At 37.4% G+C, this 15,524-nt stretch overlaps 1 protein-coding gene across 1 annotated transcript in view; it reads right to left on the reverse strand.

Annotated features, from left to right (window-relative positions):
• The window catches only part of LOC141939650 (complement C4-A-like), a 51,368-nt gene extending 37,651 nt beyond the window's left edge, over positions 1-13,717 (reverse strand). Inside the window, exons 1-9 of the mRNA XM_074859781.1 lie at positions 13,675-13,717; positions 13,205-13,234; positions 11,592-11,674; positions 8,692-8,884; positions 8,259-8,442; positions 7,450-7,520; positions 7,049-7,134; positions 5,712-5,794; positions 4,545-4,632 (exon numbers count right to left, since the gene is read on the reverse strand). Of these exons, the coding sequence (XP_074715882.1) occupies positions 4,545-4,632; positions 5,712-5,794; positions 7,049-7,134; positions 7,450-7,520; positions 8,259-8,442; positions 8,692-8,884; positions 11,592-11,656 (770 nt within the window). The 5' untranslated portion in view covers positions 11,657-11,674; positions 13,205-13,234; positions 13,675-13,717. The remainder of the gene's footprint in view (positions 1-4,544; positions 4,633-5,711; positions 5,795-7,048; positions 7,135-7,449; positions 7,521-8,258; positions 8,443-8,691; positions 8,885-11,591; positions 11,675-13,204; positions 13,235-13,674) is intronic.
• Positions 13,718-15,524: the final 1,807 nt, after the last annotated feature.

Raw genomic sequence — 15,524 nt, forward strand, 5'->3', positions numbered from 1 at the left:
GGTAGAATCACATGTGGAGACATCATCTGACAAAATTTACACCAGAGTAATTTAAAAATGCTTTTACAAATTAATGAGAACTTCAGTTTCACAGTGAGGACTCACAGAACTCACGCTCTTCACATGGAGCAAGGGAGGTATCTAGAATATTTAGCTTGGATGAACAGATAATTCCTTTGTATGAGACACCTTGTGAGCAGAGCATTTAAAATAGGGGGCCAGAGAATCATCACAGGGACTGATATGAAGTATTCGGTACCTCTGAAGACCTTCAGAGACAGGTCCTACCTGCTGAAATTTTAATACCTGCATTAGGCAGACATCCTCCACCCCATGTCTCTCCTATGGAGTTAGGAAGTTTAGCATAGGGACCTGTTGTAAGTGAAATATTTGCCAGATGTGTATCTGGCCAGAACATTCCTGAACTCTCCATATAGGTCATGGAGAGAGAAGACAGGTCATGTTGTTGCTCCATACTCAGGGAAACCCTGGCAGATGGCATTCTCCTGCAGCACAGCATGTAATATGCTACATGAGACCTGCCATGGCCATGGTGTTGTCTTTTGCTTGTGGAAATCCTACTTCATCTCAGTTCTGTAATGGCTTATTTTTGTTTAAAGAAAGCCTCTTTCAAATTGATCTGATCAGCAACACTGATCTATACCAACAAAACTAACTGAGAGGCAGTTCTTATGAAAACTGAATAAAATCCCAGAACTAATAACTGTGGGAAACAACAGTCAATATGCCAAATAACTGTTCATTACATGCATGGCCAGTTTAGAGAAATAAGTTCAATTATTAGGAATTCCATATGTTGATTCTGATGAAAGACAGTCAGGCCTGTGTAGTACCACTAGGACCTTTCCAATAGAGAAAAGAACAGTAACCAGTTATTCAACCCTATTTTTGCCTCTTAAATAATTGTGTTAATGAGTAGTGAAGTATATATGAAGGATTTGCACCGTCCATAAACTCAAAACTGAGTACTGCAATAACATACAGAGGAAATTTTAGAAAGGATTGAAATATTAAAGCCAGTTATCTGACATCACTCCATATTACAATATCAAGTAATCATGATTAAAGTAATTAATCAATAAAACCACATAAAGAAGTGAAGGTGATCAAGAGGAGGTTAGAAGAGCTAAATTTGTTCATCCAAGCAAAAGGAGGTGGATACAAGGTTCTGTCTGCTCGCTCAAGGTGTGCTGGGGAAAGGAAGGATCAGCACAGTCAAGGCAAAGAGCTCAAGGTCAACGGGCAGAAGACCAACAGGGTATAAGATGGCCAAGGGATGAATTTAGACCAGAAATAAAACCCATTAGAACCTAGGGGGAGGAGGGTCAGTCTTCCATCTGGAAGGTTCTGCCAGGGTCCATGTAGCAAATCTAGCAACTGCACCCTGATTGAACCAGGTTATTAAATTAAAACAAACGATTTCAGTGCTGTTTTGGAGGCTGTGGCTGGCTGGCTCAGCACAGCCCATGCCTGCTCTACTAAGTCCCCTGTCTTCCACAGCAGGGTGGCCACATGCAGACCTGGGGTGGACCTTGGTTTGTGTTTCCTCCTGAAGAGTTTCCAGGAATTGTTTGGTGAGTGCTGTATGGCTGAGGCTGAGCCTGTGTCATGCAACAGTCAAGCCATCAGCTGCCAAACTCTGGGGCTCAGGAACCTTTCCTGGAACTGTTTAATTTACTACCCAGGTGGCTCAACTATATTTTCTGTTATCATGTTCAAATGCAGACAAAACTTCTACTGTATGAGAATAATTCCTCATATAAGGACAACATCTAAGAAGTAATATCTCAAAAAATATTAAATAATGTTTGAGCATAATAATTTGTTTGCTACTCTCAGTTTGGAGGGCTTTCCAGAGTCAAACACAAGATGAAACACAAGTAGTCATGGTAGTGATGATACTTTAGTCACATGCACTCACATAGTTCAATGCTAATATTTAATGCATGTTTAACTAAAGTCAAATTACTTACAAGGTTAGTTACTACCAGTGCTTAAAGTCACAAACTTTGGTTATATAGACCAGGGGTTTTTATTCTTATCTGATACTAGCAATTTCTATATCTGGATCTTTCCTCCCTTCTGTATTGACTGTCTCCTCTCTGCCATCCTCAACAGCTACCGAGGTAGACACAAACTATCCAATGGCGACTTGTCAATAAGATATTCTTACACTATTCAATTATGTCTATGTTTGTAAAAGGCAACACTCAAAGGGACTTTGCCTAGGAAACTTAATGAAATACCTTGATAAAATTATACAAGTTTTTCCGTAGAATTAGTAAGTTATTAGAATCTAACTTAATTGTTAAAACATTTCCCAACAATGTCAGATGTGTATATTTTTATATTATTCAAAAATAATTGCAAACCATTCATAGTCAAAATACTAATAGTGAATGGATACAATAAGCTTTACAGGCTTCAAAAAGAAATACTGATTATTTAATAACATATACACAGTTCACTTTGCACTCTCTTGGGTATCATTACTGTACAGAAAATTTGCCCGCTGTTTAATACTAAATATATTTAACAATACTAGCGACAACAAATCTGTGTAATCCTATTTGTGGTTTTGTGTTAAAGAATCTTAAGGAACATGGTGAATCAACCTCAAAAGCCATGACGTGCTGACTTATTTTTTAAGGAGCTGTTCGAAGTGAAGGTCTGACATTACTTGCTGATACTGTGTGTTCAGCCCTCTACTGATGTATCAAAATTGCCCTGAAATAAATCTGAGCTTTTGTCTAGATAGGGAGAAATAAACAGAATAAATACTTCAGTGTTATTTAGATAATGCAGAATACCATATTTTGGGAGATATATTTCTTCCATATCAACTGTCCAGTATATTTGACAGATACTCAATTTGATAGCATTTGCTAATATTATTTTCTGATATTTAAGGATATAAAACATTAGGAATCCACAGAAACAAAGAAAATAAAATGTGAGCAAAAAGGTTGTCAGTCTCCTCACTCCTTTGAAACTGAAAAGATTTCTCCCAACTATGAGGAAGGCCAGCTGCCTCCAGCTGCCTGTTCTCATTTCACAAAACTTATTCCTCTTGAGAAAAAAAAAAAAAGAGGTATCAAGTTCTAAGGTAGTCACCATAAGGACACTAATTCAGATGTTTAACATTTCATGCAGAGGTTCTTTGACTTCAGAAAACATAAACTTCTGTTCAAATGCAATATTACAGTTGTTTTAGACAATTTCTAGTATATTATTTTTCATGAAGGAACTTCACATACTCTTTCATCAATATGATCCCATTTTCATACCATGATTTTTTCTTTTTTTTGCACAAAGTCATCTTTAAAGCAGATTTAAAATCTAACTGTAAATCAAATTTATATCTGAACTAATGCCACACTGAACCACTTCACTTAAATGACTGGCATGTAGATCCTGGACTTACAAAGCTCATATAATATATCCTACCAAAGTCATCAACTCTAGTTGCATGAGTGGTGACTTCAGTGAAAAGGAAATACATCGCTGAGTCTCCAGAGAACTATTTGATTTCTCTCTCCATCTTCCTAATGTGCAAGGTGGCCAAGATATTTCTAGTCATTTTTGGATTCCAGCTGAGTGGTAAATAAAGGAAGAACATTCTCCTAACAGGCAGTCTTTTAGTATTTCTACTCCTAAGAAACTTGAGAATTCAACAGCCAAGAGCACTGATATATGTTCATGAACTACTGGTAGATCATACAGCAAATTTAGATCTGTCAGTGTGGGATCAAAAATATCAGAGCCACACAGCACAAAATACTTACTCAATCTAGGTTCAGTTTAATTTTTCCAAAGTATTCAGAATATTTTGATGGGTCAAATCTTCATTGTCTGACTCTATGTTTGATGCAATTCTAATTTGATATAGGATCAGGTGTAATTTATTCTCCACCAGACCCTGATTCATGGGCTGGTCAGTCTGAGAGCTTTGTAGTCATGTGTCATCCAAATCAGTGTTGCACTGCACATGTCTGTAGTGATGATCATGGAAACTCCTTTGATTAACTGTATTTATTCACCTGGAAGTATTTCTGCATAAAATCATTCCTCTTAAATAAGCATTAGCTTATTACTTCCAAACTTCACTGGGCTTTGAGAAAATTTCATACCCAAGCTTTAATTCTCTACTTGAATTACATTAAATAGCAACATCTGAGGCTTTAGAATGTTTCTAGATGTTTAAACAAAAAAGTATAAAGAAAAGCATGTTATAGGTTTGCCTGGAACTAGCTAGCAACACAGTGGAGAATCCTGAATAGTCACCTTCTTACTAGCAAAATAAAATATTCAGAAAATCTTGTTCCATTTTGATCACCACCACTTGGACCCAGGTAGCATTTTAAACTGATGTCTCAAGTTAGTAGTGGAAACAGAGAGTATATAAGATTAAAGTCAGATTCAAGGAAAGCCAGAAGCTGGTTAATGACAAGAAAAAGGAAGAAGCTGCAGTTCATTATCTACTTATCTGCCTCTTAAAACAGCCTCACTGTAAGCACACCTACTTTGCCTCAATATCAAACACAAAGTTTTCATCTGAGATGTGGTAATATGGCTGAAGTGGAATGAGACTGACTTCAAAAGATGGAAGTTCTGCATGAAAAAAAGAAGACAAAAGGTGAGTTTCAAACATACATTAAACTCCTGGCATGTGACAACAGCCACTGAGAGGCTGGAGTTGCACTGAGGGGATGTTTTAATTTCAGTCAGCAGTGCACTTCTGAAGCGAATCTCCCGATCATCTTCTCTTATTCTGCTTTGCTTCACATAGTGGAGTATTCTTTATTTACAATGAAATAAGCCAGGAGACAAGCTCTAACTGATAATGGACATTAAGTGCCCTTGACTAGAAGCATTCTGAAGTAAACCCACACTGGAATGGGTTGAGTGTGGGCATGAGGTCTTTAGCATCAGCTGTATCACTCTGCAATTTGTTTCTATAAAGCCAAACTGTTTGCTACTGTAGATATAGACAGAGTTATTTGCTCCTGGATGTAGGTGTTTGCAGAGGATGCAGTAGTCTCCACTATTCTGTTGCATCCACTAGCTAAGGCAAAAGTAGTTTTTTTAAACTGAGGTTTACATATAATCCTGAGGTTTTCTTTTGCTTTTAAGAAAAAAAAACCAAACCCCACGCTAAATTTTACCAGAAAGCATAATTTCAGCACAAAAAAAAATGAAGCCATTTCTTACTCCGAATTGTTAAATTTCTACATTTTTACTTTTTCCAAAGTGCCCTTACTTTTCTTTAAAAAAGCTTCTCTGAGCATAGGAACAACTCTAATCAACTTCCAAACTGAATTCTACTGAGAGAAAATAGGTATCTTTTTTGTCTTCATTTTAGTCTTCACTGAAAACTTTAGCCAGAATTGCAATGATTTTAAAATGGAGCTCATCTCCATTTTTTTCCATAGTAGGAGAGCCCTTCAAAAAAGGATGTTTGGTGAAAAATGTTCCTAAGTCTGTATAAAAATAAATTATTTTTTCAAACATAAGTGGAAAGCACACAAAATCAGAGTTCTCCTGTGCATCAGAGATAGCAATGAGGCACTGAAACACTGTGAATCTTGTCATTGATACCTAACTACAGCCAGGTTTAATCACTGAAATATATCTTTTAACACATAGTGATGACTTCATATATTTATAATGCAAATTAAATATTCTCTTACCATAATTTTTAACTTCAAATTCAGCAGAAGCATTAGACATTTCATATTGATGAAACCAGGCTTTGATTTTCCAAGTTCCAGGCCTAAAGTTCAGATTCAGCAGAAAATAGTTGATTAGGATTTCTCAGATATTTTATGATGTTAATATATTTGAATTTTCATTAAATGCTAATATTTTCCTTGCTTTGATTTCATCCCAATCTAATTTATTAATGGGTTTCTCTTTGTTGGAAAGAGACAGCAACATCTTTCCAAATGTCCTAGGAAACACTCAAAAAGACTTTTTGAGGAACTGCAAGATAACATATTTTCAAACCACATGTAACATGCCCTGCCTTTGAAAAGCTCTCAGAAATAAAGAAATCATATATTTCCTATAGCTTATCTTCACTGTGATGTCAAAATCAGTCTAGCATGCAATAACACACTGAATATTAAGTAAAAGCTTGACTGTTTGAAATCAGAGGTAATTAATTACACTTTGCTAACTGAGCCCTTACAGAAGTGCTCTCCTGACTGTAGTCATGTGGTTGAGCAGATATTTAAGCAGTTTGCTAAATTGTTGCTTACCAGAGTAAATGTTGCTAATTGCAGTGTATTAACATTAAATTCTGGACTCATCTCTCCAAGATGAGGTGTTTAAAGGTAAAAAGATATGAACCATAGGCTCAATCTCTGCTCCATAGTGAGAGACAATTTTGAAAGGTAATTCAAGCAGTTCAGCAGTTAAAAATCTTAAGTGCTTCAACAGGTAAGAGGGATGAATCTGGATGGTTTGATCCTGCTAATAGGAGGTGGGGTTAGTCCTCCTCACTTTAGACATTATACTGTGAGGTCTTTCACCTGCATAGGTCCCCACGGGCTCCTCTACAGACAGTGGAGAGAAACAGATAGTGCTGAGACATGGTACATCTCATCCTGACAGGCATCTAAAACAGTTCAGATGAATCATGGCCTAAATATATGACTTTCTCTCCAGTGTCAGAGAAGGGAGTGCTGCGTGACCAGCTCGGGTGTAGAGCCCTGCATGGCAGGAGGCTCCAGGGCTGGCTCCAGAGGATTCATGCTTGGTTCCCTGCTGCCATGTGCTGACAGTGTGTCATGGTGCTTCCTAGGTGCAATCAGAGCAAAACTCTCTGCTTTAGTGCACCTTCTATTCTAGAGAAATGATAAAGCAGACAATACACAATAAGAAAAATAAAGAGGAAAAGAGGGGAGCAGAGCACAAACAGGGGAAGGGAAGGACAAGACTTGTTTTTAGCTTGAAGATAGTTCTGCTGCAAGAGACATTTTGACATGTGAACTGTTTTAATGCACAAGGCACAGCAGTCACGTACTCGGCAACATCAGGTATTTCAAAGTTTTCACTGAACACTGTTTTTATTTTCTGGTCTGACTTTTTAACCACCATTCCTTTTGAATTCTGTTGAGAGAGAGAAAACAAACATAAAATGATACACCAGGTGTCAAACATTTGTATCCAAAAGCTCAAGTTCATATACTAGTCCTAAGGAAGAGAAAATGCCCTGCTTACTTTTCTACTGATATATTCACATGTTACATTTCCCTCCATGCTACTGATATTGTCCAAAAATGACTAGACATATCTCGCAATGTATAAATGCTGATTTCTGAAGAGGAGTCAGAAGTATAGTTTTACTCTTGGATCTTTTATGGAAGTTTTTCATAGTTCCTGTGCTGAAAAAGCACTCATTAACAGTGTTTTTTGTATACTTACTAGCACTGCAACAGTAACTGTGTCATCTGTTGGCCTCATAGCATTGTCCAGGATGAAGATCCTGTATTTTACTGTTTAATAGAAGAATAAATGTGTTCACATATTTATTTCTGGCCTTTCTAGATAGTAATTATTACAAGCTCTAAACTGAGTTACTGAATTTAGGATAAACCACTTTCTTTTAATGAAAAGAATTCTGAGAAATTTCTAAAAATAATTGCATTCTTCCATAGGCTTTGCATGTTACATGACCAAACAGATACCTTTTAGAAGCAAATTCTGAAAAATACTCAGAGAGCTTCACTTGCTTTTGTATTCCTTCTGCAGTCAAGGGCTGCGACTAAATTCAAGACCTTTTTTTACTTCTCTCTTGTTACTTAATTAAACTGTTAAGTAGCAAAACAGTTGTGATCTTAAAGTGCAAAGTATACTTCTTGTTGGTGTTGCAAGCAGAAGAAATATAAGGTTTTTTGCAGGCTTCTTACAATTTTGTTTTCCAAAGGAAAGTCATTATTAAGCTTTTTGAACAAAAAAAGAGCAGATTTTGTCTGGCTCCTGTTAGAAGAGAGAACGACTTTTTGACTCTGGCAGCATTTCCACATGGGTTGCTGCCATGTGCAGTGCAGATTCTGTAGAAGCCCTGGCTGCAGGAGGCAAGTTTAAAATCTGGACTGGCTGGTAAACACAGAGATAGCTAGGGTTAAATGAGATGTCTTTACATTAGGATGGATCAAGTCATTATTACTTTTTCTAACCACGCCCTTTAACATCTATACTCAACATCTGAAATGCAGTAGTTGTCTTTTAACCTTTGGAACTTGGTGTATATATAGGCTTATCTGTCTGAATAAAAATGTAGCCTTTCTTGGAAGACAGGAGGATGCGAGTGCTTTGAACGGTGTCCTTAAAAAGCTCCCTGCTTTCCGTGACTAGCAGAACATATGTCCGATTACTTTTCTTGAACAGATCCTGTTGCAGAGTCCCTGGCTTGACCTGAAGAGGACAAAAGAAAAAACCCCACAGAGTCAGATATGAACCTGGTAACTTTGGAGCCACACAGCTGAGGCCCAGAAACAGCTGAAGTGCTTAAATAATTTTATTAACACGATTCAACAGAAGATACTCAATTATATCTTTCCTACTGGGTGTTATATCTTTCTTATGGACGAATATTTCTTTTTAAGTAGAAATACTATTTAATCCCCCATTAAAACTTATACATCACTATGATGTTAGACTCACCATTACTTTTTTCATCTCTTGGTAGTTGTTATTTTGGTTAAGGTTAAAGATGATCCTCTCTGACAGGAGCTGATTTTTTGTCTCATCTTTGAAGTATGCAGTAACTTGCACAGGGCGCTGTGCTCCGTGGACTTGAACTGTTATTGTCTCATGTGTGCCCAAATGCACCACATTTGGGGCAGTGATAAGAAATCTAAACCAACATAAAAACAGGTTGTCCAGTATGTAGGCTGATTTTTGCATAACACAAGAATGTCCAACCAATACAAATTTTAAAGAAAAAAACATACAAAATAGGTGAGCCTGGGACTTGTGGAGATCACCTAGTCCATCCCCCTTGTTAGTCAGACTAGATGGTAAAAGAAGACAGTTTCTCTCCAACTGATCCCCAAATTCTGAACCATCATATTCAGGTCCTACAAAAGATCAGTCCCTATAGATAGGAAAGAAAAAAACCTGCAGTATGTCCCAGGGACTGGCAAGGACATTTATAGCCTAGTTTAACTTAGAGAAAGTTCTGTAAACTTGACTTTCTGGAACCAAAACCAGGCCATGCATTAAGAGACAATGAATACATACTCATAAATACATATTTGTGTGTTTATGTATCTTCATGTACTAACACCTATGTTATGCCAGTTTATGCTTTAATATGTCAGGAGGTATCAGTTTCCTGTATAACCATATGTATGGCGTTTCGAGTAGCTAATCTTCATTCAGATGTCACTGTGAAATGCTGGTAATGAGAGACCACAGAAGGTGAGACCACAGCCCTGGGAAGGGCTGAGTTGGAGGCTAAACTGTTTGGGATTTAGGTTTTTTTCTCTTTATTACTTTCCTTTATTCTTAACTCTGCTCTGGTGCTTCTTGGTAATGACCTTAAAATGACCTTTAAAACATAGATGATCATTCTTGCCCTCTTTTTCCCAAGTATCTTTTACCAATAAAAATCAGAGAACTATGTGAAGAGTCATGTCTTAATGATATAATGGCACATAAACAAAGAACAGTTCTGAGCTCAAGAAAGCTGCTTTTGGAAAATGATTATTCTGTAGAAGACTTCTAAAGTGAAAGGTAAATGATTTTATCATTATCAGAATGTGTTGGCTGAACTCTTTTACTTTTTTTTATAAATGTTTCTTCTTTCTTAAATTTATAAAATGAAAGGTGGGGTATAGAAATAAGGGAATAAAACATATTTTTTTCAAATGAAACTAAAATTTACTTCATTTTTTTCTGATAATAATCATGGTGCACTCTGAAAACAGAATAAAAATCATCTTTCTTCTTCCATATGATTAGTGAAATGCATCACAGATGGTCTGAGTCTTCCCACAAAGACAAGGATCTTGGGAAAGAAAACCAGAACAGCCTTCAATAAACATGAAAACATTTAACTATATATTTGTGAAAATACTTTTTAGTGTTTCTAGTTTACAATAAATGATGAAACTTGTCTTTCAGTTACATCTACCTTCATGCAATGCTTGATCTTTATTGTTTTTATTTCTCTAATTCATTAGTCAGGCAGGTTTCACATCTATATATGTTCAAACGCTTTAATGTTGAGAAGAAAGTTTTTGTTTTCAGCTGTGTTCATTGTATTTTCTCAATGGCATTGAAAGGGTTTTACTCTAAAAGTATCACTGCATCACCCACTCAGTGTCTGTTGGCTCTAGCAAAATGTGACACAATGCCTGTCTTCACATATGGAAAAGAGAGTGTAATGCTTGCTCTCTACCACAGCTGACAGAAATGTAGCATCTCCTTTTTACAGTGGTATAATTAGTTGTTTAAAAGTTTACCTATGCAATAGCTTGGACAGACATAGTCACTAGCCTACACTACCCATAATCTCAGCTAGCCGGACAAAAGCCAGATCTGGTCTCGAAGCATCATGATGATATTTTGCTGACATAATGTTCAGTTTCATATACCTATTACATTTGGCACCTTCTGCTTCCCACATCCAATTATCTCAGAAAAAAACTATCTCAGTCCCGGTTTCCACTATGCTTTTATCACAGATGACAAAGCCTGTTCTTTACTGAAGATGAAGTGTGCCTCAAGATGTACCATAAGTATCTCAAAATCAAGTTTCTGTGGGGCCGTAGTTTTCATGCTGATGTGAACACTGGAGGTCAATATCAGACTGCAGGCAGGAGTCTGCACCTGGCTAAAACCTCATAAGAACAGAAGTATTTGGAGCTGGATATAACCTCAGAAGTAGGCTGACATGGAAGGGGAGGAGGATTTGACCTGACTGCTCAAATATTTCATCAAAGCTCTCCTCTGGCTATGGTAAGTACCTGAATACATTTAATCCTTGTGGGAACAAAGTAAGAGTCTCTTCTCCTGTACCTCTGCCCTACAGATAAAGGTCAATTTCAAGGACCTTTAACATGCTTCATATGTTTTCTCAAAGAGTTACATCTATTTCCCAAACTTAGGAATTTGTCTAACTGGAATAACCAGTATCAACATATGTAAATCTCCACTAAAATAGAGGATAAGTACAAAAAAATCCTGAAGCTCTCCCAATTGTGAAAACTTTGCTTTCTGCCATATATAAATCAATTACAGAAAGGAGAGTTATTCTTTCCCAAGATTCTCCAATCCAGTAAATGTCACAAACTAAAGATGAACAAGCAGTAATAACACCACTAATGTCATGCTTTAGTAGGGCATTTTAAATTATTTGTTATTGAATGAAGGTCTCTCCCCTTAAAAATGCCTTAATAAGGTCAGTTTTAAGCTTTTTACTTTTTACCTATTTAAGGTTACACAAATTTTCAGTGGTCCAAGAAACAAGTTTTATAGATTCTCTGTCAAGACCATTAACATTTTCTACTTTCAAGGGGTTTGTTAGGAGTGAAGAATTAATAATAAAATGTACTTACGAAGGTGCTTGCTGTGCATTGGACAACAGCAAACAAAAGCTCATCAAAAATACCAGCCTTTCCATTGGAAAACTCTACAACATCTGCAAAACAGAAATAACAAACAGCGACCATCAATTTACCCTTGAGGTGTAGGTTGTAAGGAATGGTGTGATGGCACATTGCAGCAAAGAACATTACCCATCCTGGTTATTTATTAATAACTTGCAAAACTGTGCAACCAATATTGATGGACATGCTAGTGATGCACAAATTAATAGCCTGGAGAGACACATTCTGATCTAAGCCACAATTTTACATTTGATTATTTATTCATTCTCTTCCTAGCTTCAATATTTTCAGGATAGCAACTAAAAGTCATGTGCAGAGAGAGGTTTCACAAATACTGCAAAGGCAATTCCAAAAGTCAAACAAGACACCAGAGCTAAGAGTGGCTATAAAGCACTTATAAATGGGGACAAATGCAAGTGACAGGTCCCTTCTCTATGCTATTACTTAACTCCAGGCATCTCTGCAGTCCAGCAAAGGTGAGAGAAAGTTCCGTCTGGTTTAGATAGCACCAAAGGAACCGCGCTGGAAATCTGCCTGTACAACTTAGTCCCAATCTGCAGTGCTTGAAGGGATTCCTCTGCTTTAATTTAAATGGAAGTAAAATGGATATCTCTGAGCTACTCAGTCCAATTTGCCTTTGTGGTCAGGACAGAGGGCTTTTCCAGAGGGTAATTAGTCTCAGCATAAACACATAAGATTATTCATCAGCTGAGGGCATTTCAGACTGCAGGAAAGACACAGAATGTCTTAAAAGGCAAGATACTCAAAACCAGGAAAAAAACCTATATCTGAGGAATAACTGTGCAGGAACTGGTTTTGATGAAAGGTATATGAAAGAACAAACTGAAACTCTCATCAGGTCTCATTTTTGCAAGCCTTTACTGGATTGTTGTCTCCCAAACATAATTTTATTGACTCATGAGAATGGAAAAATGCCCATCTGATTTACAGGCAGGTCAAATCCCAGAAATGATCACATGGCTGGCCACAAGTTCTGGGGATAAACTGACCTTTCATACAACACATTTAAGTCTGTGTCTTTAACTATTAGCAATAGATGCCTTAAATCAGCACTCCGTTATTTGTGAGGTGAATTCATGCTCACAGCAAGGTCTCACTGCCCACAGCCATGCTGCACTGTGAGGGTGAAGGGACCTCCACCCCACCCCTTGCCTAGGAGACATCCCTTACCTTGCTCTTCAGACACAAGCAGCTCCAGCAAGAGCTGCTTCAAGACACGGAGGTAGGGGAAGAGAAGAAGGTGTAAGGGGTCAACAAACCAGTTCACTATTTTACACTGAGTGTGTCACAAGTGTGGTAGCTCCCTCTGAGACAAAAACAGATGGATGGCAAGTACTTTCTGTCCACTGGTGGTCACAGAAAGTACCAGTAGCAGTAGCAACAAGAATGTTCCTGGCTTCAAACTCATACTGGCAAAAGCTAAGTTTTGCCTGCTCTAGGCATAGGGTTTTTTTTAGAGACAGTCAGTTGCCTTCACCCTTCCTCTTCTGGCTTCCACTCTCACTTCAGCTGTCAGTCAGGAGGGAGGTGAGGAAAGGTACCTGTGGATCCTCAGGGTCCAAATTCATGCTCTTTGGGAGATCAGAAATAGGAACTGTTAAGACCAAAGTTATTTTCACTCTTCCCTCCCTCCCCACCCTCTCATTCCCTCTGCAGCTATGCACTGAAAAAACTGATTTATTTTCATGCCAAAATCACATCATTTTCCTCAGGGTCTGTGGCCTCCCAAACCCAAGCTAGGTGGTGAGGAAGAGTAGAGATTTCTACCACATAGCTGGTCTGTGCTCAGGACAGAGTTTTTGTAGAAGAAGAAATTCTCTTGGAAACAGGGCTCATGCTCTCCCTGGGGATCAGGAGAGGTTGTTAAACTTGCAGCTGGTAAAAAAAGGACTTCTCATTCTTGCATGAACAAAGAGAAGATAATGGGGGAAGCTAATTAAGAGCAGCAGTAGCTGTCGAGCATGCTAAGGCTCCTGCCATTTTCAAAGACAGTTCCACTGCTAGGTCTTACCTGGCTGCCATTCAAGGTTGGGGCTGATGCAATCCCTGAGCAATCTCAGTCACTAGAATAGAACAAGAAATGAGTATCTATGGGTCTTTTATTTTTGCTCCAGACAAATAAAAAATAAGAAAAAAAAAAAAATCAACATCCGCAAGGTTAATGCCCTTTCCTTGAGAAACACATACGGAGTTCTCCCAGCTGAAAACAGTTTGCAGAAGACTGCAACATAACCAGCACGGATTTCCTACTCCTGAAGTCACAGGAAAGGCAACTTTGCTCTGTGGGGATCACACCAAACTCTCGCTGTTGTTCCAGTCTTTATCAGAGGGGAGGAGAGGGGCTTTCCGTTGTCCAAGCTGGCTTGTTTGTCAGGGTCCCAGGTCCCAGGTCTGTTTGTACAGCTATACAAATAGCTGTGTATGAACTCACAGTGAGACATTTTCACAGATTGTTTTTTAAAGCCATTTTTTGCTTTCACTTGTTTTTAATTGGATTTGCACACTTTTTCTTCGTTGTGAAGTATGAATATATATATGTGTACATAACAGCTATCCATAGCAATATGTTGCATAACCATTTTATACGTGAATTTAAGGAGGTATTTTTAATATCTCCTTAATAAAGGCATTTTTTCGCTAAAATACAAACCAGTAACATAATTAAATAGGGATTTTTCTCACTGTCTCTCACAAACACAAAAAAGCAAGTGTATACATAACCATTTATATAACTAGACTTAAAATTCCTTATGTTTTATTTGTCTGTCTCTGAGTTTGTATAAAATGATCATTGCACTGGTTCTCTAGTATCACAGATTCTTCACATTAGCTGTCACAGTGATTTCTAGTAAATGTAAAATATTCCAGTCCAAAGCCACAATAAAATAAAATAAAATAAAATAAAATAAAATAAAATAAAATAAAATAAAATAAAATAAAATAAAATTCTCTTGGTTGAAGTTCTCCAGCACGTGCATGAAAGACAGAACACAGAAAACTCACCATAAAATAACTTATGCGCCTGTTCTTTTTCTAAAGGCTAAGTCCTTTCCTCTTTATTCATCAGCCACTTTTCACCAGGTACGCTATTGATCCTTCAGTTGACCCACAGTCCAGTATAGCATGTGGAAAACACAGCCTGGGATTGATGTATGTGTAAGAAGAAACTAGTGAACCCCAAACTCAGGGAGACAGACTTGCTTTAATTTAACTATATGCTATAGCTCTTTTTAGTAGCTTCATTTCAACTTTGTAGGCTTTCACAGTGTTTTGAGCACCAGCTGTAGTTTTTGTTCTTTGACTTGAAGTGCTCCAAAAGGCCTTTTCCCCTTAATCTGTCTAAATACTAACAAGACCAAACACTTCTTTCACTTTCCTCCTGCAATCTTTCACCTCTGCCTGGCAGAAGGGTACAAAGGACAGCTACACAAAGCACATTTTACAAATAAGCAGGGTGGTGATATCCTCTTTGCCGAGTTATGGGGAATTGTGACAAACACAAAAGGCAATATTTCACTTCTGACGTTTCAGAAAATTAGATTTTGAAATCCTTTTTCAACAGCAAACTGTGAAGCATGGGTGTAATTTGAAAAGTTCCTCTTAACAGCAGGATAACTTCTCTTTAGCATAAATGTAAACTGAAAATGTATACTTCTTTACCATAATCTAGGACATGAATAAGAAAGTTAATCTCAGCTCTAGCTGTTTTTGTCATGAAAAATTGTGTTTTTATATACATTTTCTTTAAATATTCTGCATTTAGTGCTCCTAAGTATATCTGCTGAAAAAAAAAAAAGCCAAACTATTTAAAAGAGGAAAGCCAATATATTCATGGATTTTTCTGCTCTCACTGAGGAGCCT

The sequence above is a fragment of the Strix uralensis genome, chromosome 2 (genome assembly GCF_047716275.1).
Source record: "Strix uralensis isolate ZFMK-TIS-50842 chromosome 2, bStrUra1, whole genome shotgun sequence".
NCBI classification, from domain to species: domain Eukaryota; kingdom Metazoa; phylum Chordata; class Aves; order Strigiformes; family Strigidae; genus Strix; species Strix uralensis.